Raw genomic sequence first — 22,868 nt, 5'->3', positions numbered from 1 at the left:
GGAAATTTGGACGCAGACATGTGCGTGCATGAGAAAAGACCACGTGAAGACACAAAGAAAAGATGGCCATCTATAAGTCAGGGAGAGAGGCCTCAGAAGACACCTAACTGGCCAACACCTTGATCTCAGACTTCTAGCTCCAGAACTGTGAGAAAATAAATTTCTGTTGTTTAAGTCACCCAGTCTGTGGTATTTTCTTATGGCGGTCCTAGCCGACTAATACACTTACCAAAAACACAAGAAATAGTGTCAATGGTGGGAAAGTGAATGGGACTGGGGGGTGGGGAGAGAAGGTATGGAAAGGCCAGTCAAGTTCTGATTTTCTCCATGAGGACATACTGATGCTTATTTGGAATAATCAAAAACCTATTTTTTTTCAAAAGGAAATTCTCTTTTATTTATGCCCACACATTGCTAGTTTCCTGAATATACTGAGTCTCTCTGTGGGGTGATCCAACCCTGAACCTGGGCTTCGAGGGAGAAAGTGCATGTTGTGTCTGCACCCCTACAAGACGCAGCACCATAAAGACCCTGATGTGCCTTCTCAATTTTTTTTTTTTTTTTTTGCCCACACAGCATGGTGTACGGGATCCTAGTTTCCCAATGAGGGATGGAACCTGCGCCCCCTGCAGTGGAAGTGTGGAGTCCTAACCACTGGACCGCCAGGGAAGTCCCTCAATGGTGGGTCTTGAGAGAGGGGTCTTGGAGGGAATAGGGGGTGCTCTGAGGATGGGGGACGGGGGCACAGTGGCAGGGCACCCAAGACAGGGTCTCTGAGCTTCCATGTTTGGCTGCGGCAGCAGGCCTGGCTTGCAGAGTTACAGTCTGAGGTGACGCTCGTGGAGGGACAGACAGAGGGACAGAGGGAGAGAGACACAGAGCAACTCGAGATGGAGTCAGCGTGTCAGTTGAGTGTCAGGGAATGAAAAGACAAAGAGGAGAGAGTGGAGACAGGTGGATGTAACAGAGATGGGGCTGGAGACACAGACTTGGGGGCTGGAGGTCTGGACAGAATAATAGCCCCCCAAAGATGGCCCCCCTCTAATTCACGGAACCTGTTTAATATGTTGTCCAGGTGGGCTGAATCCACTCCCATGAGCCCTTCAAGGCAGAGAACTCTCTCCTGCTGGAAGAGGAAGAGGAAAGCATAAGGGAGATGGGGCGGAAGGGAAATACAGAGAGATTCCACGTGTGAGATTTGAAGTATGGGATCCACATGCAAAAACCAGAGCGAGACCTCTAAGAACTAAGTGTGGGTGGCCCCAGTGACAGCCAGCAAGGAAGCAGGGACCTCAGTTCAACCCCAAGGGACTTGACTGTGCCAACAACCTGAATGATCTTCAAAGCAGAGCTGTCCCAGAGCCTCCAGGTAAGAATCCCGCTGGCTAACACCTCGATGTTGCCCTTGTGATACCTGCACAGAGGACCAGCCCAGCCATCCTGGATTTCTGACCTATAGACCCGTGAGAGGATACATTTGTGTTGTTTTAAGTTGCTACCTTGGCGGTCATTTTTTGCAGCAGTAACAGGAAACTAATGCAAGGGCAGAGTGGACAGACAGGACTGGAGTGAAAGGGCTGGGAGCCAGAGGGCAGACGGAGCTGGAGGTGACAGGGATGGGGACTGAGGATACTGATGGGGCTGGAGGTCACAGAGTTGCTCAATCAGAAGACAGACGGCGTCCGAATCAGAAAACAACACAGAGACATTGGCAGGAGCTAACAGCTCAGCCAGATGTCAGGCTGAAGGTTAGGGCTGGGGGGACTTGCCATGGCCTGGCTGGCTGAGGCCTGAGGACAGATCTCCAAAGGAGACAGTGCTGCTGGATGTAAGGAAAAGTTTAATTTCCATATGGTGCCTGGGGCGGGGTCTGGTGTGGGGGGTACATGCAGGTGTTCCCCGGCCCCTACCCCTATAACTGCTAGGCGGGCCTGAGGATATATAGGAAGTGGGTCTTGCGGGCAGGCAGCCTGGCATGAGAGGAGCTCTGGGTCCCCTCTTCGAGGACGTCCTTGCGGGTCCCCTCTTGGAGCCCATCCCGGATGGCGTGCAGGCGGTGTTGCTTCTCACTGAGCCAGTGGCCGCTCTTCTGGGCATCCTGGTGGGACCTCTGCCGTGGCAGCTTCATGGTCCAGAAGACCATTCGAGGGTGGGGTTCCGGGTGGAAGTTGTCCACGGCCTTTGGGAGAGGCACCAGGGCCTCCTTCTCCTCTTTCTTGCTTACCTGGTGAAGAGGCACAAGGAGACCCTCTCAAACTCCAAGTGGCAGCCTCAAGATGCTCCCCTGGCATATTCAACCCACTTTGCCACCTATGGGATGCTTTGGGAATTAAAAGCTCACCCTGCAGTTTACAAAACACTCGGGTTTATAAGCACTTTAGAATTAAGAATACTCTGAGGTTTACAGAATACTCTGGGTTTGAAAACGCATTTTGGAGATTTCAGAAGCACTTTAGGATTAAGCATTCCCTGAGGTTTAGAAAGCAGTTTGAAATGTACAAAGCACTTTGGGATTAAAGAATCATGACCACAGTTGCAACATGTGATCCTTGACTGAATCCTGGATCAAACATCAATCACATCAGCTCTTGTGGACAGCTTTTGGTCCAGCAGGGACATTTCAATGTCTGTTCGGTCCTTGCTACTCAAAGTGAGGGTTGTGGACCAGCAGCGTCAGCATCACTTGGGAGCTTGTTAGACGTGCAAATGAGCGGGCCCCACCCCATCCAGACCTACTGAATCAGAGTCTACATTTCAGTACGTTGAGGTTTGGGAAGCCCCATAGGAGATGGTTACAGGTTGAATTGTGTCTCCCCCACTCTCCAATTCATATGTTGAGGTCCATTAGGACCCTAGTAGCTCAGAATGTAATCTCGTTTGGAAATAGGGTCACTATGTAGTTTTCATTAGTTAAGATGAGGTCATTAGAGTGGGCTCTAATCTGACTGGTGTTCTTATGCAAAGGGGAAATCTGGACATAGAAATGCACATAGGGAGAACCCCATGCAAAGATGAAGGCAGAGATGGGGATGATGCATCTACATGCCAAGGAACGCTAAAGAATTGTCAGCAAACCACCAGAAGTTAGGGAAGAGGCATGGAACAGATTCTCCCCAACAGCCCTCTGAAGGAACCAACCCTGCTGACAGCTTGATCTTGGACATCTAGCCTCCAGAACCGTGAGACAATACACGTCTGTTGTTTAAGCCACCCAATCTGTGGGACTTTGTTACGGCAGCCCTAGCAAACTAATACAGAGATAATAGTCTGATATCAATGTTAAATTTCTTGGGTGTAAAAATGGGACTGTGGTAACACACAAGCGAATGCATTATTCTTAGGAGATATCTGCTGAAGGATCTAGGGGTCATGTGTCATGATGTCAAGAATTTACTGTCATATGGTTCAAAAATAAAAAAGTAAAAAGAAAGTCAGTATGGTAAAATGTTAACAAGTGGTGAATCTAGGCCAGTGGTTGGTTTTCAACCCAAGTCTAGAGACATTTTTGGTTGTCACAACTGGAGGGGGTGTGGGTGCTACATCCATCTAGTGGGTAGAGGCAGGGATGCTGCTAAACATCGTATAGGACCCGGGACAGCCCCCTACAACAAAAAATTACCCAGCCCCAAATGCCAATGGTGCTGATGTTGAGAAACCCTGCTCTGTGGAAAAGTGGATACAGGTTTATGGTACTATTGTTTTTGCAACTTTTCTGTAGATTGGAAATCTTTAAAATAAAAAATTGGGAGTGTGTGTGGGAGAACCATGTGGGTTTGCCAAGCACTTGAGTGTTCTTACAACATTTTAGGACCAAAAAATAAGCACTTTGTGATTAGAATCACTCTTTGAGGTTTACAAAGGTGAGATACACAAAGCATTTGGGGTTCATAAAGTACTTAGGAATTATTAAAAATCACATTTTGACGTTTACAAGGGAGAGATTTACCAAGCACTTTGGGATAGATTAAAAAATCCTTGGAGGTTTGCAGAGCGCTTTGAGATCAAAAGACACTTTGAGGTTTACGAGGGTGAATCTTACCAAACACTTGGAATGAAAAGCACTGTTTCTGGCTTACAAAACCCTCTGGGGTTTGAAGCAAGCAAGGATGTACTCTGAGGTTGTAAGCCTCATTTCTGAGAGCTGGTTAGTCCCTTTTGACAGATGACAAAACTGAGGCCCAGAGAGAGGGTGTCCAGCACAGAGGGAGTGGGAGAGTCAATTCATCTTTTCCCCCTAAACTACAGAAAGTGTTTGGGCTTGGACACTTTGCTGGGGGCGTGTCCTAACCTTCCAGTCACCCTGCAAGCTCCCCTCTCCTGGCTCGATGGATGCCACCACCTTCTCAGAGATCAGCACCTCTCCTGTCTCGTTGTTGGTCACCTGTGAGGACCCAAAGGAGAGTAAGAAAAAACTTCTTTCCTCCTATGCCCTCCTCCGCGACAGATACTGCAGCATGAGGGATCTTAGGGAGACTCCAGGAGGGACTTCCTGGCATAGGCACCTTGTCAGTCTGGAGGTGGCTGGAGAGAGTTTTGTTTCCCAGCCTGTGCTTATGGTTCTCTTCGTGGTGGTAGTTCCTAGGGAGGCCCCGGAAGTCCATAGGAGCAGAGAAGAAGCTGTCCATGCCCTGCAGCAGGTCATCCTGGGGCTGGGGGAGGAATCGGTGAGCTGCTGGACCTCCGGACTCCCCAGGACATCTGTAGCCTTGGCAGGATCCCCTTCTCTCTCCATCCTCTGACCCTTAGGGCCTCACCAGGTCACCTCCTTTCCCCATCTGTCCCATTACTTTCCTATTCCTGCCCCCATCTGTCTTCTGTCTCTCTGTCCCCATCCCTCTCCTCCTGTCTGTCTGTCTCTCTGCCGGTCTCCCTCCCTCTCTTCCTGTCTCTCGGCCTCCCAGTTGCACGCTCTCTCTGGCCCTTGACTCCTCTCTCTGTCTATCTTTCTATCTGGCCGCGACCCGTCTCCCACTCTGTCTCCCTGAACCCCTTCCATCCCTCAGTCACCATCTGCCCCTGTCCCTCTTCTCTGTACCTCTTCTTTTCCCCAACACACGGCAGCGCTTACTTTCAGGAAAAGCCGGATGAAGCATTGGAGTAGACTCTGGGGACCTAGAAAACCCGAGGAGCTCTCCTGGGCGTCACCATCGCGGATCGGGGCTGCAGTGGAGGGGGGCACCGAGGCAGAGTGGAGCAGCAGCAACAGGACCAGCGGGTGCCACATTGCGGGAACGGCCGGGAGGCTATGGCAAGGGTAGGGGTCAGAGCCCCCCCATAAAGGCTCCGTCCCCTAAGTGCCCACACCCCCACCCTAGACAACAACTCCTTCCTATCCCTGGCCCAGGAGCTCCGCACACCCCGCCCATTCCCCCCCGTTATCTTCTGCTCCAACCCCCTCCATCGTGCCAGGCCCCTCCCCTCCCCTCAGGCCCGGCTCTTCTGGGCTCTGCCTCACACAACAGAGCTCGTTCCTCTCCTTCGCCCACATTAGTATCCAGATCTCGTTCCTCCTCACCTTCTCCCACGCCCCGCCCCTTCTTCTGGGACCCGCCTTTATACTAGACCACAGCCCGGTCACCGGACTCTCAAGACTCTGGCAGTTCACGGACTGTTAAATCCAAACAGTTCCGATCTCCAGCCCAGGCCGGATACCTGGAACGTTGGATGAGCTCCTCGAGGCATAGACTCGCCTCTGTTGTCTGACCACGCCCCCGTTTGTTGACCTCACCCAGGAGCCCAGCCCTCTATTGGACAGTCACGCCCCTAAGGGAAGGGCCACGCCCCTTTACCCAGAGCCGGGCGTTGATTTCAAGTTCACACCCCCATAGTCAGACCACGCTCCTGTCGGTTGACCTCGGCCCTGGAGAACCAGTGTTGCCTCTGTTCTCTGATCGTGGCCATCGTGCCGGAGTCACTCTGCAATCGCAGGTGGCCCCGCCCCTGACTTAGAGCCACGCCCCCACCTAGGCCACGCATCTGTGCCCCAGATCTTTCCCCTAGCGTCCTCAGTTCTATTCCTAGGCTCTCTCTGCTCATGAAATACCCGTGTCCGAGCAGTCCTTCTGAATACCCCACTGCTTAGTTTTGTATCTATCTCTGAGAGTTTCTCCGTGTCCTTTTTCGTCTTCTCCAGGTTTTGAAACGATTAATACGCTCAATAGAGTGCAATGTAGGGACGCTGAACCCCGAGCCCTCTTCGGTTCCACTAAAAAGCTCTGCCCTCTCAAGAAACCCTAAATCCAGTCCTATGTACCACCTTACAAGGAACCCGGAATCCGGGCTCCCTTTTTCCTCAGGACCCCAGAGTCTGGACCCCAGCCCCTCTTGTCTCTCTCTCTCTCTTTTTTTTTTTTGCGGTACGCGGACCTCTCACTGTTGTGGCCTCTCCCGCTGCGGAGCACAGGCTCTGGACGCGCAGGCTCAGCGGCCATGGCTCACAGGCCCAGCCGCTCCGCGGCATGTGGGATCCTCCCGGACCGGGGCACGAACCCGTGTCCCCTGCATCGGCAGGCGGACTCTCAACCACTGCGCCACCAGGGAAGCCCCCCCTCTTGTCTTTTGAGTTTGAACACTCAACTCCTCATTTTTAAGGGACCCTTCATCTTTAAGGGGTATAATTACGGGACCCTCATCTTTTTCCTCAGGCACCGAGGCTCTCCCCGGGTCCTGGGACAGCTGCCACCTCTAGTCCACTACTGCGTGTGGATGCGCGAGTCTCCACCTTGGTGAAACTCCAATAAACTCCCAGTCGTCTTGCCCACGACCCTTAACTCTGATGAGGTAATAAGGAAACCAATCAATCAAAAGAAATCAGTGGAAATCAATCAAAAACCCATCCCCAGGGACTTCCCTGGTGGCCCAGCGGTTAAGACTTCACCTTCTAATGCAGAGGGTGCGGGTTCAATCCCTGGGCGGGGAGCTAAGATCCCACATGCCTCGCGGCCAAAAAACCAAAACATAAAACAGAAGCAATATTGTAACAAATTCAATAAAGACTTTAAAAATTAAAAAAAAAAACAACCAACCCCATACCTCTAGTCTCAAAAATATACTTGACGCTGAACAGGATTCTTTTGTGTTCCTATCAATCACTTCCACATCTCCAACACACAAACTACACTAGAGGGTAGCCAGGAGTCCAGGCCCCCAGACCATTCTTCCTCCAGACTCAGGAATCTTGGCCCCCAGTTTCCTCCTCTTTCAGATACAGACAGGTTTCCTGGTCCCCATTATTCCTCCCTCAGACCCAGGTGTCCAGACCCCCAATTCTCCTCCTCTCTCAGGGATCCAAGCATCAGAATCCCGAAATTCTCACCAGGCCCCAGCTAGACTTCACCTGTCTTTTCCCAAAGCAAAAATCCTCTCCCAGACTGTCACCGTCGGATCCCCCTTCCCGCTGTCCGGCGCCCGGACCCGCCCCCCCTCCGGTCCCTCCCACTTTTCCCAAACAAAGCTCCCGGGCAACTTTCTCCCTCGCAGCGCCCCGCCCGCCCGCGGCTCCCCAGCCCCAGGCCGGGAGGTAGGTAGGAAGGCGCCGGCGGGAGTCGGGGATCCTGCTTTGGGGTGTGTGAGCTCGGGTGGGAAGTTATGCGTTATGAGTTGAGGTGTTTGTGGGACCGTCTCTGAATTGCTTGCAACCCTCTTTTTGCCGGGGGCGGGCGAGTTTGCGCTCGTGACTGAGTCTAAGTGTGGAGTTGGAACTTTCGCCAGAGTTGGGGTGTGTCTGTTGATGGGTCTGAGTTTGGGAGTGTGCGCCTGGGAGTCGGTGAGGATAGGGGATTGTGGGGGGAATGTCTGTGGAGGTATCGGTTTCAAGTGAGGAAGGGCCCCATGCTTGTTTCTGATCGAATTGGTTTGTGTGTGTCATTTGTGGGCGCCTGGTCCTCCTCATGGAGAAAGGAGGCCTCCTGGGTGGCAGAAGGGGGGGCTACGGTGCTTTCTGGATCTTCAGTCTTGTCTCTTTGGAGGTTTGGGGCCTGGGGCAGGAAATTAGTGGGGACCTTTCTGACTCAGCTCCTCCGCCCCTTTGTCTGGCCACATGGGGGAGAGCTGGGCTGGGATTTTGGCCTACGGGGGTCCTGAATGCCTCAGCGCCACTGGGCTCGGCCAGGGGTCTTTGTCTGTCTGGGCCGGAGCTCCGGGGTCCGAGGAAGGAGGGGGTTGGGGGCCTGGACTCTGGGGTCCTGGGAAAGCTGTGGAAGACGTGGAGCCGCCAGGGAGGCGGGATCTGACTGTATTGGAAAAAGTTTTCCCCTGTTCCCGGCCTCCGGAAAGTCACTGGGAACTTGAGTTGGATCGGAGCCCATGCCGCGGGGCCGGGGGGGTGGGGTGGGGGGGAGGAAGGGGAGGGAAGGGGCGGGGCCGGGGGCCAGAGAGGAGGCGCCCTCACTGGCCAGCCCCTCCCCTAATGGGAGTTGTGGGAAACTGGGGGAGGGGACGCCTGGGCCCTTTGTTCTGATTCTCCTGATGGCAGGGAGCCCCTGCCCCCCAGTCTGTGGTTCTGTAGGTCTTTCCTGGTCTTGGCTTGAGTTTGTGCCCTGAGTCTCTGTCCCCTTCCCTCTGGGTCTCTGTCCCCCGACACTGGGTCTCTGTTCCCTCTGTCTGGGACTCTGTCCTTCTCTCTCTCTAAGTCTCTGTCCCCCTCTCTCTGGATCTCCCCTCAGCCTTACTAGGGCCTGTGCCCCTCCTTCTTTTCTAGCAGCTACTGCTCACATCCTGGCACCTGTTCTCGGGGTGGGACTGAGAAGATCTCACCCATGTCCCCCTTCCCTGCAACTAGGCTCTGACTCCTGTCTTCTTTAAACCAGTAATCCACACCCAAATTTTCAGCCCTCCTGGACCCTAGTCATTACTCTGGGGTCTTCAAGACTTCATCACAATCCAGGCTCCCCTGAGAACACAGAGGAGAACGCTCTCACCCTAAGCTTCCCCAGAAATCCAGCCCCTTTCTCCTCCAGGACCCAGGAGTCCAGGCCCCCAGTCTCCTGCTTCCCTCAGATCCAGGAGTTCGGCCTCCAGCCCCCTCCTTTCTCAGACCCAGGGGTCCAGATCCCCGAACCTCTTCTCCCTCAGGTCCAAGGGTCTGGGTGCCCCCCCAGCCGTCTGGACTTCTAGCCCACCCTGCTCGGAGGTCCCTCTGGGTGGGTCAGGGGAACGTTGCTGAGCTCTGTGTTCCTCCAGGCCCAGATGGGGGAACCCCGGGCTGGGGCCCCCCTGGACGATGGCAGCGGCTGGACAGGAAGTGAGGAAGGAAGCGAGGAGGGCACTGGCGGCAGTGAGGGGGCGGGGGGAGACGGGGGCCCAGACGCAGAGGGTGTCTGGAGTCCAGACATCGAACAGAGCTTCCAGGAGGCCCTGGCCATCTACCCACCCTGTGGCCGGCGGAAAATCATCCTGTCCGATGAAGGCAAGATGTATGGTGAGTCCAGCCCGCTCTTTTGCCTTAGCCCCCACTGGTTAATAAAAATATTAAGCAACACTGATGGAGCTCTAAGCACAGTTCACATAAAAGCACATTGTATCCTCCGAATGACTCAGGTAGGAGTTAGCATCACCATTTGCACAAATGAGGAAACCAAGGCCCAGCAAGGCTAAATGATTTGTCTGAGGCCACAAAGAACCAGTGTGTGGAGGAACTGGGATTTGAACCCAGGCAGACTGGCTCCAAAGCCTGCAGTCATAACTCCTCTCCCTTATAGCCCCCGGCTTGCTGTGGACCTCTGGGAAATGTTGCTTCTCTCTCCTTCCCTGGTGTCCTCTCTGTTGGGAAGTTCTGCTGAAGGTCTAACTCTGTTCCATCTTTGACTTTTCAGGTCGGAATGAACTGATTGCCCGCTACATCAAGCTGAGAACAGGGAAGACTCGAACTCGCAAACAGGTCTCAGGACTGCCTTGTGGGCTTCTGTTTGGAGTGGGCTTGTCTTGTCAGGGTCAGCCTACCAGCAGATTCACATCAGGGGAGAAGCTTGTTCATGTGTTTTTGTCTTTCCTTTTGGCCCCTAATAGGCACTCTAACTGTGCCTATTTTGGTGTAGTTCTCTTAGCAGCTGCATGAGAACTAGAGGGTAAGACGGACCAGAAGAGCCAAAGAGAAAAGGATGGGGAAGAGAAATAAGACCCGGATTTGCTGGGTCTCAGGATGATCAGTAGTGTTAGTGAGAAAAGAATAGCCTTTATGGACACATCTGTGTCCTTACGCTCCAAGACAGCTGGCACTTTCTATGTATTTGTCATCTTTCGTGTTTCAGCAGCTCCATGGGGCACCTGGAGGGAGGGAAGGGGTACGGGACGCAAGGGGTGAGTGACTGTGGCCTGAATCTGCTTCTTTGTCACTCCCTTCAGGTATCTAGTCATATCCAGGTTTTGGCCCGAAGGAAATCGAGGGAAATCCAGTCCAAGCTCAAGGTAGAGGTCAAAGGACTGTGGCAGACACCCTGAGAGGGAGGCAGAGACCTTGAGAGGGGGGATAGAGACCCAGAGAGAGGAGGACAGGGACCCAGAGAGAGGGGGACAGAGACCTGGGTGGAGGGGATAGAGACCCAGAGAGAGAGGGCAACAGAGGTCCAGAGAAAGAGGGAGAGACCCAGGGTGGGGGACAGAGACCCGGAGATGGGGACGGAGTCACACAGAGAGGTAGACAGATGGGGGGAGCAGAGACCCAAGGTGGGGGTTAGTGGCCCAGCAAGGGGGTGAATAGAGACCCTGGGTAGAAAGAGTGTCATAGAGAGAGGGGAACCGAGATTTAGCTTAGGACAGGCAAGAAGGATGGGGCGTTGGGCCTGTCCTCTGACTACCGCTGTCTTCACCCTCCCTCTCCTCTCCTCCCCTCCCCTCCCCTCACTGCCTTCTCCCTCTTATGCTGTGAGGATCTCCTCTTTGTCTCCTTCTGGTTCATCTTTCCATGCTGCCTGCCTGCATTTTCTGTGCCCAGAAATCTTCATTTCCTTTTGGAGATGTTCATATCCCTTTTCTTTTTTGCATCCTCTGGATTTCCTGTTCCATCTTGGCCTGAGACCTTCATTTTCTACTCCTCTGAATATGGGGTCTTTTCTACCTCTTCCTTAGGATTTGAGGACCACTACTTCCTGTTCTTTTTGCGCCCAGAAGCTTCCCCATCCTTTTTCTTTAAGTCTGAAAACCTTCACTCCCGGTCTTTGGTCTTTTGTGGACCTCACTGTCCCCCTCTGTCCTGTCTGGGCTGGGAAACCTTCACCGTCTCTTCTCTCTGGGTCTAAAAGTCTCATTTCCTGTTGCCTGTGTATTCGGAAGCCTCCACTTCCGGCTCTTTCTGAACCTAGAAACCCTCATTGCTGTCTTTTATTCTGGGCATGGGAACCCCTTTCCTCCTCTAGGCCTAGCTTTCTCTACTTTCTGTTCTATATTCATCCCTTGCTCCCCCTTCCTTCCATCGCTCAGCTCAGGGTGGCTGGACTGTAGGGGTTGGGAGGGCAGGAAGGTGGAGTGGGGCAGTCCCGGCCTCATTTCCTAAGTCGTGTTTTCTTTCTTCCTTTGGCACCCTCCCCCACCCCCATGGGCAGGCCCTGAATGTGGTAAGTCCCCTTGCCCATCCTCCCACCCTCTCCCTTTCCCAGACATTCCTGAGGAGGCCAGGAGGGGCAGGGGGCTGTAGTGAGAGGGATTTGGACCCTCACCCAACCCTTCGCCTTGGCTCCCCAACTCTGCATCTCCGCGGGCTTGCCCTGCCATGCCATTGTCCCACCCTTCCTGTGTCGACTGGGACTTCCCACTAACATGGACCTCCAACTTTTCCTCCAGGACCAGGTTTCCAAGGACAAGGCTTTCCAGACAATGGCCACCATGTCCTCAGCCCAGCTCATCTCAGCACCTTCCCTGCAGGCCAAACTTGGTCCCGCCGGTCCACAGGTGGCCTGGGTTGGGGATTGTGGGGTTCAGGGCTGGAGCGGTGGGGTTGCAGTTTCAACAGGAAATTGATTGAGCCCCCTTCTTTGTCTCTTCAGACCCCAGAGCTTTTCCAGTTTTGGTCGGGGGGTTCTGGGCCCCCCTGGAATGTTCCAGAGTAAGTACTTCCTATTCTGGCTCAGCACCTGCTCCCCTCCCCCCACCTCCAGCCCTTTCTCACCCCATCTTCCAGCTCCGAACTCTCTTGTGAACATAGATTCTGCAGTCAGGCTATCTGCATTTGAATCCCAGGGAGGAGGCTGGGGCAGTGGTCTGGAGAAGAAGACTAGGTCTGAGCTGGGATAGTGAGGAGGGGATGGGGAAGAGAGGAGAAGGGCCTGATGGACTGAGAAGGAGGGATGAGGCAAGGAGAGTGCTTGGGGTCTGGCTGGTGACTAGGGTTGGTGGGACCATCCAGAAATGTGCAACCTGGGGGAGGAGTGGGTTTGAGGAGGAAATAAGCTCAGCATGGGATTGATGTGATGAATGTGAGGGGCCTGTAGGATGCCCATGGGGATAATGACCTCCCAGTGAGATTGTCTGGGCCCCAGAGGCTCATGGGAAAGGCTTGTTCTCATCCCATAAAGGTGGTTCTTGGGCCTGAGGGTAGAGCAGGACTCTTTATCTTCTCTCAGAGTCGGAAGGAAGAAAATGGGCCCCTTTTCAGCTCTGAGAGAGCCCTGAGGGTGACAGGATATGTTTTAAGCCTAGAAGATAGAAAGGGCCCCAGAGGCTCATGGGAAATGGAGTTTTCAGCCCATGGAGGTGGAAGTGGATCCAGGCTGGGAGAGAAAAAAGTTTGCTGGGGAGGTGCTGCTGGATGGGGACACGGGAAAGGGTCAGAACAAGTCCGTGGGGGCTGAAGGAACTACAGGTTTGCAGGGGAGAGGGTTGGGCTGGAAGAAGGGGTGGTTCAGCAAGCATCGCACTGGGCATCGGGGTCCCACCTTTTATGGAGCTGATAGTCAAATGGGGGCAACGAATGTTAATTAAATCATCACCTAAATAAACACAAAATTGAAGTGTGTGCCGTGGTGTGGAGAATCAAAACAGGTTCTTGGGTGACGGAGAGAGTTCTGGGTTTTTTTCTGAGGAGGTAGCACTGAAGGCCAAGTAGGACTTAGCAAGGTATATAACAGGGTTGGGAATATTTTAGGTAGAGAAAACAGCATGTGCCAAGGCCCTGAGGTGTGAAAGTTTGGGGAGTTCCAGAAACCGAGAGAAGTATTAAGCCATTGGCTGGTCAGTCAGATGTTTATTGAGCACCTACTAAGTGCCTGGTACTCTTTTTGTACTGGGGACCCAGCATTGAACAAATTAGAATTCCTGCTTTCGCGGAGCTTATATACTTGGAGAGGGGAGGAGACAGACAATAAACATATAGATAAATAAATAAGTATTAATAAGAAAAGAATAAATGTGGGAAATAAAGCAGGGTATATATCCTCTTTTTAGACAGGGGTCATGAGAGGCCTCTCTGAGGAGGTGGCATTTGAGCAGTGGCCCTAATGGGTAAGAGGGTAGGGTATTGGGGTTTAGATTTCAGAACTGGGATGGCAAGTACTAGGTTATGGTTTCTGCGGGTTCAGGTCTAAATGTCCATGGAGTTTGTGTCTTTCTGATCCTGATATTTTGACACTTGGCCTCTGCCTGCCCTCTGACATCTCAGTCTCCTCACCACTATCTCCTGGGCTAAGCATAGGTTACTGGCTTCTAGAGCCTTGTTGTCGGATACTGCAGTCACTAGCCACATGTGGTTATAGAAATTTAAGTTAATTAAAATTAAATAAGAATTCACTTCCTTGGGAATTCCCTAGCGGTAGAGTGGTTAGGACTCGGCGCTTTCACTGCTGTGGACCGGGTTCAACCCCTGGTTGGGAAGATCCCGCAAGCCACTCAGCATGGCCAAAAAAAAGAATTCAGTTCCTCAAATATCCTAGCCACATTCATACTCAGTAGTCACAGGTCATGTGCTCAGTAGCCACATGTGGCCGGTGGCTACTGTATTGCATGGCACAGATATAGAACATTTCCATCATCACAGAAAATTCTATTGGACAGCCCTGCTTTATTTTATTTTATTTTTTAAACATTTATTTTATTGAAGTATAGTTGATTTACAATGTGTTAATTTCCGCTGTACAGCAAAGTGATTCAGTTATATATAAATACATTCTTCTTCATATTCTTCCCATCATGGTTTATCACAGGATATATTGAATATAGTTCCCTGAGCTATACAGTAGGACCTTGTTTATCCATCCTCTATATAATAGTTTGCATCTGCTAATCCCAAACTCCCAGTCCATCATCCCTCCCCCACCTCTCCCCTTGGCAACCGCAAGTCAGTTCTCCATGTCTGTGAGTCTGTTTCTGTTTCGTAGACATGTTCATTTGTGTCATATTTTAGATTCCACACATAAGTGATAACATGCGGTATTTATCTTTCTCTTTCTGACTTACTTCACTTAGTATGATAATCTCTAGTTCCATCCATGTTGCTGCAAATGGCATTATTTCATTCTTTTTTATGGCTGAGTTGTATTCCACTGTGTACATGTACCACATCTTTATCCGTTCATCTGTTGATGGATGCTTAGGTTGCTTCTGTGTTTGGCTGTTGGGCATTGGACAACACTGCTTTAGATTCTGTTGTGCTTCACCCCCACCCTGAACTTTTGCCTGATGTCCCACTGGTCATTTTCTCCCTACCCTCTTTTTTTTTTTTTGTATTTTTTGTATTTTTTTTTTTAACATCTTTATTGCAGTATAATTGCTTTACAATCTCCCTACCCTCTTGAGCCTTCAGCCTCCTCTTTCTCCAGGTTTCCTATTTGTTCTGTTTTCTCCCCACCTCTTGAGACCCCATTTGTGTTCTCTTTCTGCCATTTTGTGAGAGGCATCAAAATATCCTCAAGACCACAGGCTTTGTGGTTGGGACTGATCTGGGTTTGAGCCCAGGCTACGCCATGCCAGCTGTGTGACTTTGGGCGGGTCAGTTGACCCCTGTTTGTCTCAGTTTCCTCCTATGCAAAATGAGAAGAGCAGTAATCACACCTACCTCATATAGGCTGTGAGGCTTCAATGAAATGGTGCCCATAATGTGCTTGCACAGGGTCTGGCTTGTCATGGCCCCTCAGTAAATGTTAGCTGGTACGATTAGCATCTTTCCTTCTTACTGACCCCCAGTTTCCTTTCTCCCTCAGTGTGAAGCCATTCTCGCAGACACCGTTCTCCTTGTCACTGACTCCTCCATCTACTGACCTCCCAGGTAAGAGCCTGTTCTCCACTCTCTCTTGTTTTCCCCTCTCTCTTCTCAGCCCTGACTGCCTTTCCTTCAACGTTCCATTGATCAGGGGATACATTCTTACTGAGATCCAGCTCTCAGGCAGGGCCTGTGGGGGTATGGAAAGATGAGTCACAGAATTTATAGTGGTTAAGAGCCTGGCTTCTGTAGCCAGATCTACTGGGTTTATAGTCTGTCACTTGCTAACCCAAAGGACATCAGGGACATTGATATATTAATCAAGATTCTTTAGCTGCACATGACAGAAACCCAAATCAAGCTAGATGACCAAAAAAAAGGGGGGGCGGATTTATTGGTTCAGGTAACTGTTATTTCAGGAGTTATGCCTTCAGACGTGGCTGGATCCAGGGGCTCAAATGGTAGCAATCAGGACTTGCTTGGGTCTGCTTTCCTCTGTGGTGGCTTCATTCCCAGGCAGGCTCTGCCCACCTGGTAGCAAAGATGGCTTCTGGAAGTCCATGCTGATGTGGTCCTAAGAACTCACATTGGTGAAAGAGAGCTCTCAGTTTCCACAGATTCATCAATTGGGAATGCTTTTGGCTGCAAGTTACAGAATATCCAAATTAACAGTGCCTTAAATAGTAAAGGCTTTAATGATTCCAAATAACAAAAAATCTGGAGGTGGGCTGCTCCTGTGCTGGTTCAGCACCTCAGCAATACCAGGACTGGCATCTCTATAGGTCTCTTGGCCTCTGCTTTATTATCCCAAGATGGCTGTTGTGACTCCAGGCAACACATCCCAAGCAGGACTTGGCCAGAGCCAAAAGCTTTCTCCTCCCAAAGTTCTGTCTTTTTCATTCAGGAAGAAACTCCTTCCCAGAAGCCCCCCAGCAGATTTCCCCTAACGTCTCATTGGCCAGGACTGTGTCACATGGCCACCTCTAGCTGCAAGGGAGGCTGGGAAAGTGAGTATTTAGCTTTTTCAGCTTCTAAGTGGAGGCAGGCAAGAGAGAACAGTGCTTGATATATTCAATAAATGTTAGCAATTATTATTGTTTGTTCTTCTCTCTCTAGGGTACGAGCCCCCCCAAGCCCTCTCACCTCCTGCTTTGCCCCCACCTGCCCCATCACCCCCAGCCTGGCAGGCTCGGGCTCTGGGCACTGCTCGGTTGCAGCTGGTGGAGTTCTCAGCCTTTGTGGAACCTCCAGATGCAGCTGATTCTGTGAGTGAAATTTTGGGATAGTCACTGGGGGGTTTTGGAATGAAGGGGGTTATAGGAAGGGAAAGCATAAAGCAGGGGTTCTCAAATTTTAGCATGTGTCAGAATAACATGGAGAGCTTGTTAAAACACAGATTGCTAGGCCCACCCTTGGAATTTCTGATTCAGTTGTTCTGGTGTAGGATCTGAGAATTTGCATTTCTAATAAGCTCGCAGGTGAGGTTGATGGTGCTGGTCCAGGGACCACACTTTGAGAACTACTAGAATAAAGGAAGTGGAATAAAGTAGAATAAAGGAAGTGGAAGGTCATAGGGTCATAGATTGGAAAGGCCAGAGAAATCATCCAGGACATCGTTCATTCATTCAGTAAAAATTTTTAAGTGCCTACTGTGTGCCAGGCTTTGGGGTGGATACTGGGAGCCTGGAGAAGAAAATCTGTTTCTAGGTGCCAGCTTTCCTGGCCTAGGATGGAGACAGATGCCATATTAGTCAGAGTGGACTGACTGTTAGAAGAAATAACTCCCAACCCTCAGGGACTGAACAACATAGAAGTTTCTCACTCATTAACATTTCAGTGTGGCTGGTTGGTAGGAGCCTTCCACACAGTGATTTGGGGAATCCAGGCTTCTTCCATTTTGCGGCTCTGCCATTTTCTAGGGCTTCAGAAGATGCTGCTGAATGCTCTGCATCTGGCTGGCAGATGGTGGAAGGCAGAGAGTCAAGACTTATGCAGGTTTTATGAATCTGGCTTGGAAGTGGCAACTATCAGGTCTGCTCACATCCCATTAGCCAGAACTTAGTCATGTGGTCACACCTAACTGCAAAGGAGCCTGGGAAATGTAGTTTAGCTGTGTGAAAAGGAACTGGGATTTGTGAACTGCAGCAGTCTCTGCCGTAGTGACCTAAACGCCAGTTGCTGTATATCATGGTCCTGGTAAAACCCAAGTCAGATGAGGTTAAAACCCTCCCATCTCACTTGGAACAAAAGCTAAAGTCCTTTCAGTTGCCTACAAAGCTCTGGTTGATCTTACCCTCATTCCTGTTCTGACCTTACCTCCTGCCCTCTCACCCTTGTCTACTCTGCTCTGCCACACTGACCTCCATGCCCTTTCTCAAACATGCCAGGCCCACTCTTGGTTCAGGGCCGTTGCATCTGGATGTCCTTGCCCCAGATATCCCCATTCCCTCCCTCCATTCATTCAGGCCTTTGCTTGATTGTCTTCTCAGATTGGCTTTCCCAAGTCACTTTATGGAAAATGACAGTCTTGCCCGCATTACTATGCTTTATTTTTTCATAGCATATGTCAGTCTCTGAAGGTTATATTATCCATGGAATGATTTTTAAAAATTTCTGTCTCTGCCGGTAGCTCCGTGGGGTAAGGGATTTTGCCCTTGTAGCCCTGGGACCCAGAATAGTGCCCGCACACAGTAGGTCTCTCGACAGATGTCTGTTGAATAGTAAGTATGTGCTGTGATAGGGGAAGCTCACATTTCTGTGGGTGTACAGAGGGGTAATTATACCTGGGGAGTGAGTAAAGACTTCCCTGAGATGAATTTTCCACGTGCAGAACTGGATGTTTCAGACACACAGAGAGAAACAGCATGAAGTTTTCAGGGAAACAAATAATTGAATATGGTGGGAGCTGGTGAGGCTGCAGATAGGTGGGTGGGTGCTGGTTCTGGAGGAACTGACATTGCCAAGCTGAGTGAGGGACCCAGACTTTGTTTAGAGGGTAATGGGGAACCACGGAAAAGGTAGGGTATAGAGATGCCATCTGATTGCGATCAAGGGAGGCTTTCAGGAAGAGGCAGATTTGGACGGACTTGGGCCTGGAAAGACAGAAGGAGGATTTGTATTGGAAGAGAAGAAGGGGCATATTTTCAGGGTATGGACAGAAGTGATAAGAATAAGAACAGATAGGAAGTCCTGATGTGGGCTCTGTGGATTCCCACCCATCCATCCATCCATCCATGAACACCTATTCAATACAGGGTCAGGTGGAGGGGGTGTGGGCTTTGTCCTAGGGGTACTGGGGAGCCATGGGAGGATTATGAGCAGGGGAGGGCCAGGGTTAGCTCTGTAGCCATGTGAATGAAGAACTGAAGAGGAAATTGGAGGCTGGGAGGCCAGGGAGAAGGCTGGGGTGAGGGTGGGAGAGGACAGGGCTGTGGGGATGGAGAGCAGGGGACAGGGCAGGGAACTGGACAGTAAGGACAGGGCTTGGGGACTGAGATACTGTGGGAGTAAAGGGGCAGCAGGGAGTGGGGACAGTGCCTGAGAGCTGGGCCCAGTGGAACAGCAAGCAGGAGCTGTGGCGATGGTGACGGGGTGTGGGATGGGCTTGGGCAGTGAGGGCTGGGGGTCCAGCCCATCTCCCACTCCTCACCCGTGGCTGTCCCTCCTCAGTACCAGAGGCACCTGTTTGTACACATCAGCCAGCACTGCCCCAGCCCCGGAGCGCCCCCCCTTGAGAGTGTGGACGTCCGGCAGATCTATGACAAATTCCCTGAGAAAAAGGGTGGTCTGCGGGAGCTGTATGATCGTGGGCCCCCCCATGCCTTCTTCCTGGTCAAGTTCTGGGTGAGTTCCACCACCAAAAACAAAAGTGCTCACAAGTCACGTGGCCTCCTAGCTAAGGCCACTGGCTCTAACGGAGAGTCTCAGGACTTACCAGGTCAGCCTGGGCCTTACCAGTCCTCATGGCTCAAAGTGTCAGCCCCCTCAGCAGCAAGGAACACCAAGGAGTTTTGGATGGGACCAGTGCAGGTATGGAGACCTCCAGCCTCCCCAGGTCCCACTAGACTTTGCCACACCCAGTCACGCAACTGATATGGCCCTGGGGATTTGCTTGTGACATTTCAGACTTCCCTATGTCCCACCTGACCACACCAAACCTTGTTGCTAAGGAATGGCTCCTTCCCCTTAGCAAATGAATCCTGGAGTGTTTGGTCTCTAAAGAGGGGACGAGGCTTTACTGGGTTTCACCAGACCCTGTTGCTAAGAATGTCTGGCCTTGAGGAAGGGACTGAAGGAGCTGGGGAGTGGCTTTGTAAAGTCCTGTATTTATTTAGCAATCATTTATTGAGCACTTAATGTATATAAGCCCTAAGCCAGGTATGTAATTGTGAATAAGAGGGTTTCTTAGGCTTATTTGGTGTGGTGTCCAGTACAATGACTGACGCTATAGGGGTTCAATCAATATTGTGAATGTTCAGGTGGTGCTAACTCTTGCGGTAACCAGGGCTGTGGAGGGATATACATAGTCTCCGAGAAGGAAAGCCCGTAGCTTCCATGGTTATGAAGCATTCTGGTGTGTGATGTGGAGGCCTGAGACAGCTCTGAGAATGTGCTGCTGAAGTTTTAGGCATTGTTAGGGCTTAAGACAGGCCTCACAAGGTCCCAGGTCTGGAGAGCAACCCTTCAGAAGCCCAGTATGTGAAGGGCTGCAGGGGAGTGGCCGGGAAGGCCTTCTGTTTTCTTTGGCTTCACAAGGCCCTGTTGCCAGGGTGATGGATGGAGTCAGGCCTCTGAGGAGAGGACTAAACTACCCTGGAGAATGACCTGACCAAGTTAGCAACTACAGTTAGGAAAAGGAAGAGAGGTGCCTCCTGGGAAGGTGACCAAGGGGCTCAGACCAAAGGTGTGATGGGGTCTTAGGCTTCATTAGGCTCCACTTGGCCTAATGGAGTGTCTGCCAATTGGCCACTGGGGTCATGAAGGGATCTGACACCTGAGAATTGGCTGAAAGGGCCTGGGAGAGTTTTCTAGAGAGGAGTCAGGCTTCCCCAGACCTCACCATGCTCCGTTGCTAGGGAATAGCCACTTGTCTTAGCAACCAGGGTCAGGAAGGGCCCTGAGGGAGAGCCTCTGGTTGCTAGGGAATAGCTGCCTCCTTAGTAACCAGGCCCTTGTAAGGGGCTGAACTCCTGAGTTGGGGGTTTCAGGAGAAAAAGTTGAAAAGGGCCTCCTTGGTGGGGAAGTTACTGAGGAGAGAGGGTCAGGACCATGGGGGACCCAGACATCTTTAACACTGATGGAAGGAATGGTGGGTCTTCTCCAGAAACTGGCCCATGGAGAGGTGGGGACTTTAAATGTTGAGGAAGAGAGATGGGCAACTGCAGGGCAATGGGTGACACCAGGCCATGGAGCAGAGTTCCCACTTTAGAAGAGTCCCCACTGTTTATAAAGGACACCCCCTCCAACTTACCTGTGCCTCCCCATCCCCAGGCGGACCTGAACTGGGGCCCGAGTGGCGAGGAGGTGAGGGCCGGCGGTAGCAGTGGTGGCTTCTATGGCGTGAGCAGCCAGTACGAGAGCCTGGAGCACATGACCCTCACCTGTTCCTCCAAGGTCTGCTCCTTTGGCAAGCAGGTGGTGGAGAAGGTGGAGGTGAGGCTGGAGGGGTGGAGCTCTGGGCGGGTGAGCGCCCAGCCACCTGCCACTTTGGGGGTGCAGACTAAATGGACTGGGAGCCACGACAGCTCAGGCCTTTGGGGGTCTGCATGGTGGGTGGGGGGTGCACGGGCTTAGAGCTAATCTGGAGTTCCAAAGTGATGTGTAGGGGTCACTTTGAGGGTTTAAAGATACTGTGTGGTACAGAGATTTACAGTCACTAAGATTCACAAGGTTCTTGTGGATTTGGAGGAGTCCGCAGGGCAAGGAGGTTCAAGGGTCCCACTTAGGGGTTGCGGAGGGCTTGAGGGGGTTCTCAAGTACAGAGGTCAAATAGACTTTGGAGATCTCATGGAGGGTCTTTGGAGGGTTTGAGGGTATCTGAGGGCCTGGAGGGTTTTGAGGGTTCAGAGCACAGCTTTGAGGGGCTGGAGGGGTCCCTAGTTCCAGGCTCAGTGATCCTGAGCTGGGTACCCAAGGGTTCAGGGTCCCATCTTTGGTCACTGTGGATGGGGCAATGGAGGGAAGATGGCATTGGGGAGTGGGTGTGGCATCTGAAAGGTGGCGTGGAGTGGGGTTCAATTCCTGGGGTGACCCCTGTGTCTCTGAGTCACTGTCCTCTCCACTCCCTGTCCCCTGGTTCAGACGGAGCGTGCCCAGCTGGAGGACGGGAGGTTCGTGTACCGCCTGCTGCGCTCACCCATGTGTGAGTACCTGGTGAATTTTCTACACAAGCTGCGGCAGCTGCCCGAGCGCTATATGATGAACAGTGTCCTGGAGAACTTCACCATCCTCCAGGTGATGCGCTGGTGCTGGGCCTGAGCAGGGACCCTGATATGGAGGGGAGTACCTGCAACAGACCCTCAGCCTAGGGACCCTTTACCTGGGAAACTGACACAGTGGGGACCTCACACTTGACCCTTAGCTTAGGGGACCCGTTTACCCAGGGAACTGTTATGGTGGGGATTCCACAGCATTCTCATAAAAGGGAAATTGACCTGGAGGACACCCCACAGTGGATCTTCAGCCTAGGGGACCCCCTTCACAGGGAACCTAACCTTAGCCCAGGGAACATGATATGGTAGAATATCCTTTAACTTTGGGAAGTATGATGTGGTGGGGACCCCCATGACCCTGTAATGTGATATAGCATCTGATGTGAGGCCCCTCCCTACTGACCCTGAGACCTAGAACCTGGCATGTTGGCATCCCATCTATCTGGGGGAACATGACATGGTGGGGATCCCTTTCTTGGGTATCCCATGATTCCTCGGGGAGGGCACAGTGTTCCCTGCCCTCCCTTCTAAGCATAAACCCCTTCTCCTGGCCTCCTTGGCAGGTGGTGACAAACAGAGACACCCAGGAACTGCTGCTCTGCACTGCCTATGTCTTCGAGGTCTCCACCAGTGAGCGGGGGGCCCAGCACCACATTTACCGCCTGGTCAGGGACTGAAGGGGGACCCCAGAAGTGGCTCACCCCTGGAATACCCTCCTCCCAGGAAGGACCTCCAGCTTTCCTCACGCTTCTTACTTGGTGGGGTGGGAGTGGGCTGCTCCCTCTTAGGACCTTAAAAGCTCAGTGGTGAGTTGAATGGGCTGGGACTGAGAGGAAAGGATGGATCCTGATATTGGGACCTCACAGGGGTGTCTGAAAGGACAGATCACTCCAGAGCATTTGACACTGGGGACAGGAGTGAGACAACCCCTGGGACAGCACTGGTTTCTGTCTCTGACAGGCATCCTCCCCCTTCTCTGTTTTGGAGGGCCCCCGTTACACATTGGCTTGTCCCTCTGTTTTTCAGCACCCCCCTTCTTCCCAATCTGCCTCTCCTTACCAGCCCCATCCCAGGACCCTGATATTGAATCTTGAAGGTTAACCCTTTCTGTGCAGTAGTAGAGCCAGGTGGGCCCTGGAAATATTTTTTTTTTTAATATAACAAGAGATATTTATAAGTGGGTGTTAGGGTCGTGACTTTTTCTCAGCTGGGCAAGCAGTGGGGTGAGGCTTTTAAATCTCATGTCCTCTTCTAAATGAGCCGTGGGGCTAGACTGTGTTGCCTCCTTCTCCTCCCCTCCCCCTAAAGTGTGT

General features: G+C 51.9%; 2 protein-coding genes across 10 annotated transcripts; one reads left to right on the top strand and one right to left on the bottom strand.

Moving 5' to 3' along the window:
* Positions 1-1,820: 1,820 nt before the first annotated feature.
* On the bottom strand, positions 1,821-7,403 carry DKKL1 (dickkopf like acrosomal protein 1). Of its 6 annotated transcripts, none has more exons than XM_081216217.1 (5): positions 7,337-7,403; positions 5,036-5,243; positions 4,503-4,649; positions 4,289-4,381; positions 1,821-2,224 (listed from the first exon to the last, which is right to left on the bottom strand). In XM_081216217.1, exons 2-5 carry the CDS (start codon positions 5,222-5,224, stop codon positions 1,922-1,924), a joined length of 732 nt encoding a protein of 243 aa, XP_081072343.1. In that variant the 5' UTR covers positions 5,225-5,243; positions 7,337-7,403; the 3' UTR covers positions 1,821-1,921. The 6 variants fall into 6 exon arrangements, with proteins under 6 accessions (XP_081072343.1, XP_081072344.1, XP_081072346.1 ...); XM_081216218.1 differs by having other exon boundaries at positions 7,316-7,375; XM_081216220.1 differs by lacking the exon at positions 7,337-7,403 and adding an exon at positions 7,033-7,271.
* A 53-nt stretch (positions 7,404-7,456) lies between these two features.
* Positions 7,457-22,732, top strand: TEAD2 (TEA domain transcription factor 2). 4 transcript variants are annotated; one of them, XM_081215878.1, is made up of 12 exons: positions 7,457-7,519; positions 9,181-9,418; positions 9,813-9,877; positions 10,342-10,404; positions 11,776-11,883; positions 11,979-12,037; positions 15,126-15,190; positions 16,241-16,389; positions 18,794-18,967; positions 20,615-20,737; positions 21,425-21,577; positions 22,119-22,732. In XM_081215878.1, exons 2-12 carry the CDS (start codon positions 9,187-9,189, stop codon positions 22,230-22,232), a joined length of 1,305 nt encoding a protein of 434 aa, XP_081072004.1. In that variant the 5' UTR covers positions 7,457-7,519; positions 9,181-9,186; the 3' UTR covers positions 22,233-22,732. The 4 variants fall into 4 exon arrangements, with proteins under 4 accessions (XP_081072004.1, XP_081072002.1, XP_081072005.1 ...); XM_081215876.1 differs by having other exon boundaries at positions 20,615-20,776; XM_081215877.1 differs by having other exon boundaries at positions 7,519-7,563; positions 20,615-20,776.
* The last annotated feature ends 136 nt before the right edge of the window (positions 22,733-22,868 follow it).

The sequence above is a fragment of the Mesoplodon bidens genome, assembly GCF_964165515.1.
Source record: "Mesoplodon bidens genome assembly, chromosome: 18".
Taxonomy (NCBI): Eukaryota; Metazoa; Chordata; class Mammalia; order Artiodactyla; family Ziphiidae; genus Mesoplodon; species Mesoplodon bidens.
The sequence above is the reverse complement of the archived record's forward strand: the minus strand, read 5'-3'. Positions and strand labels throughout refer to the sequence as shown.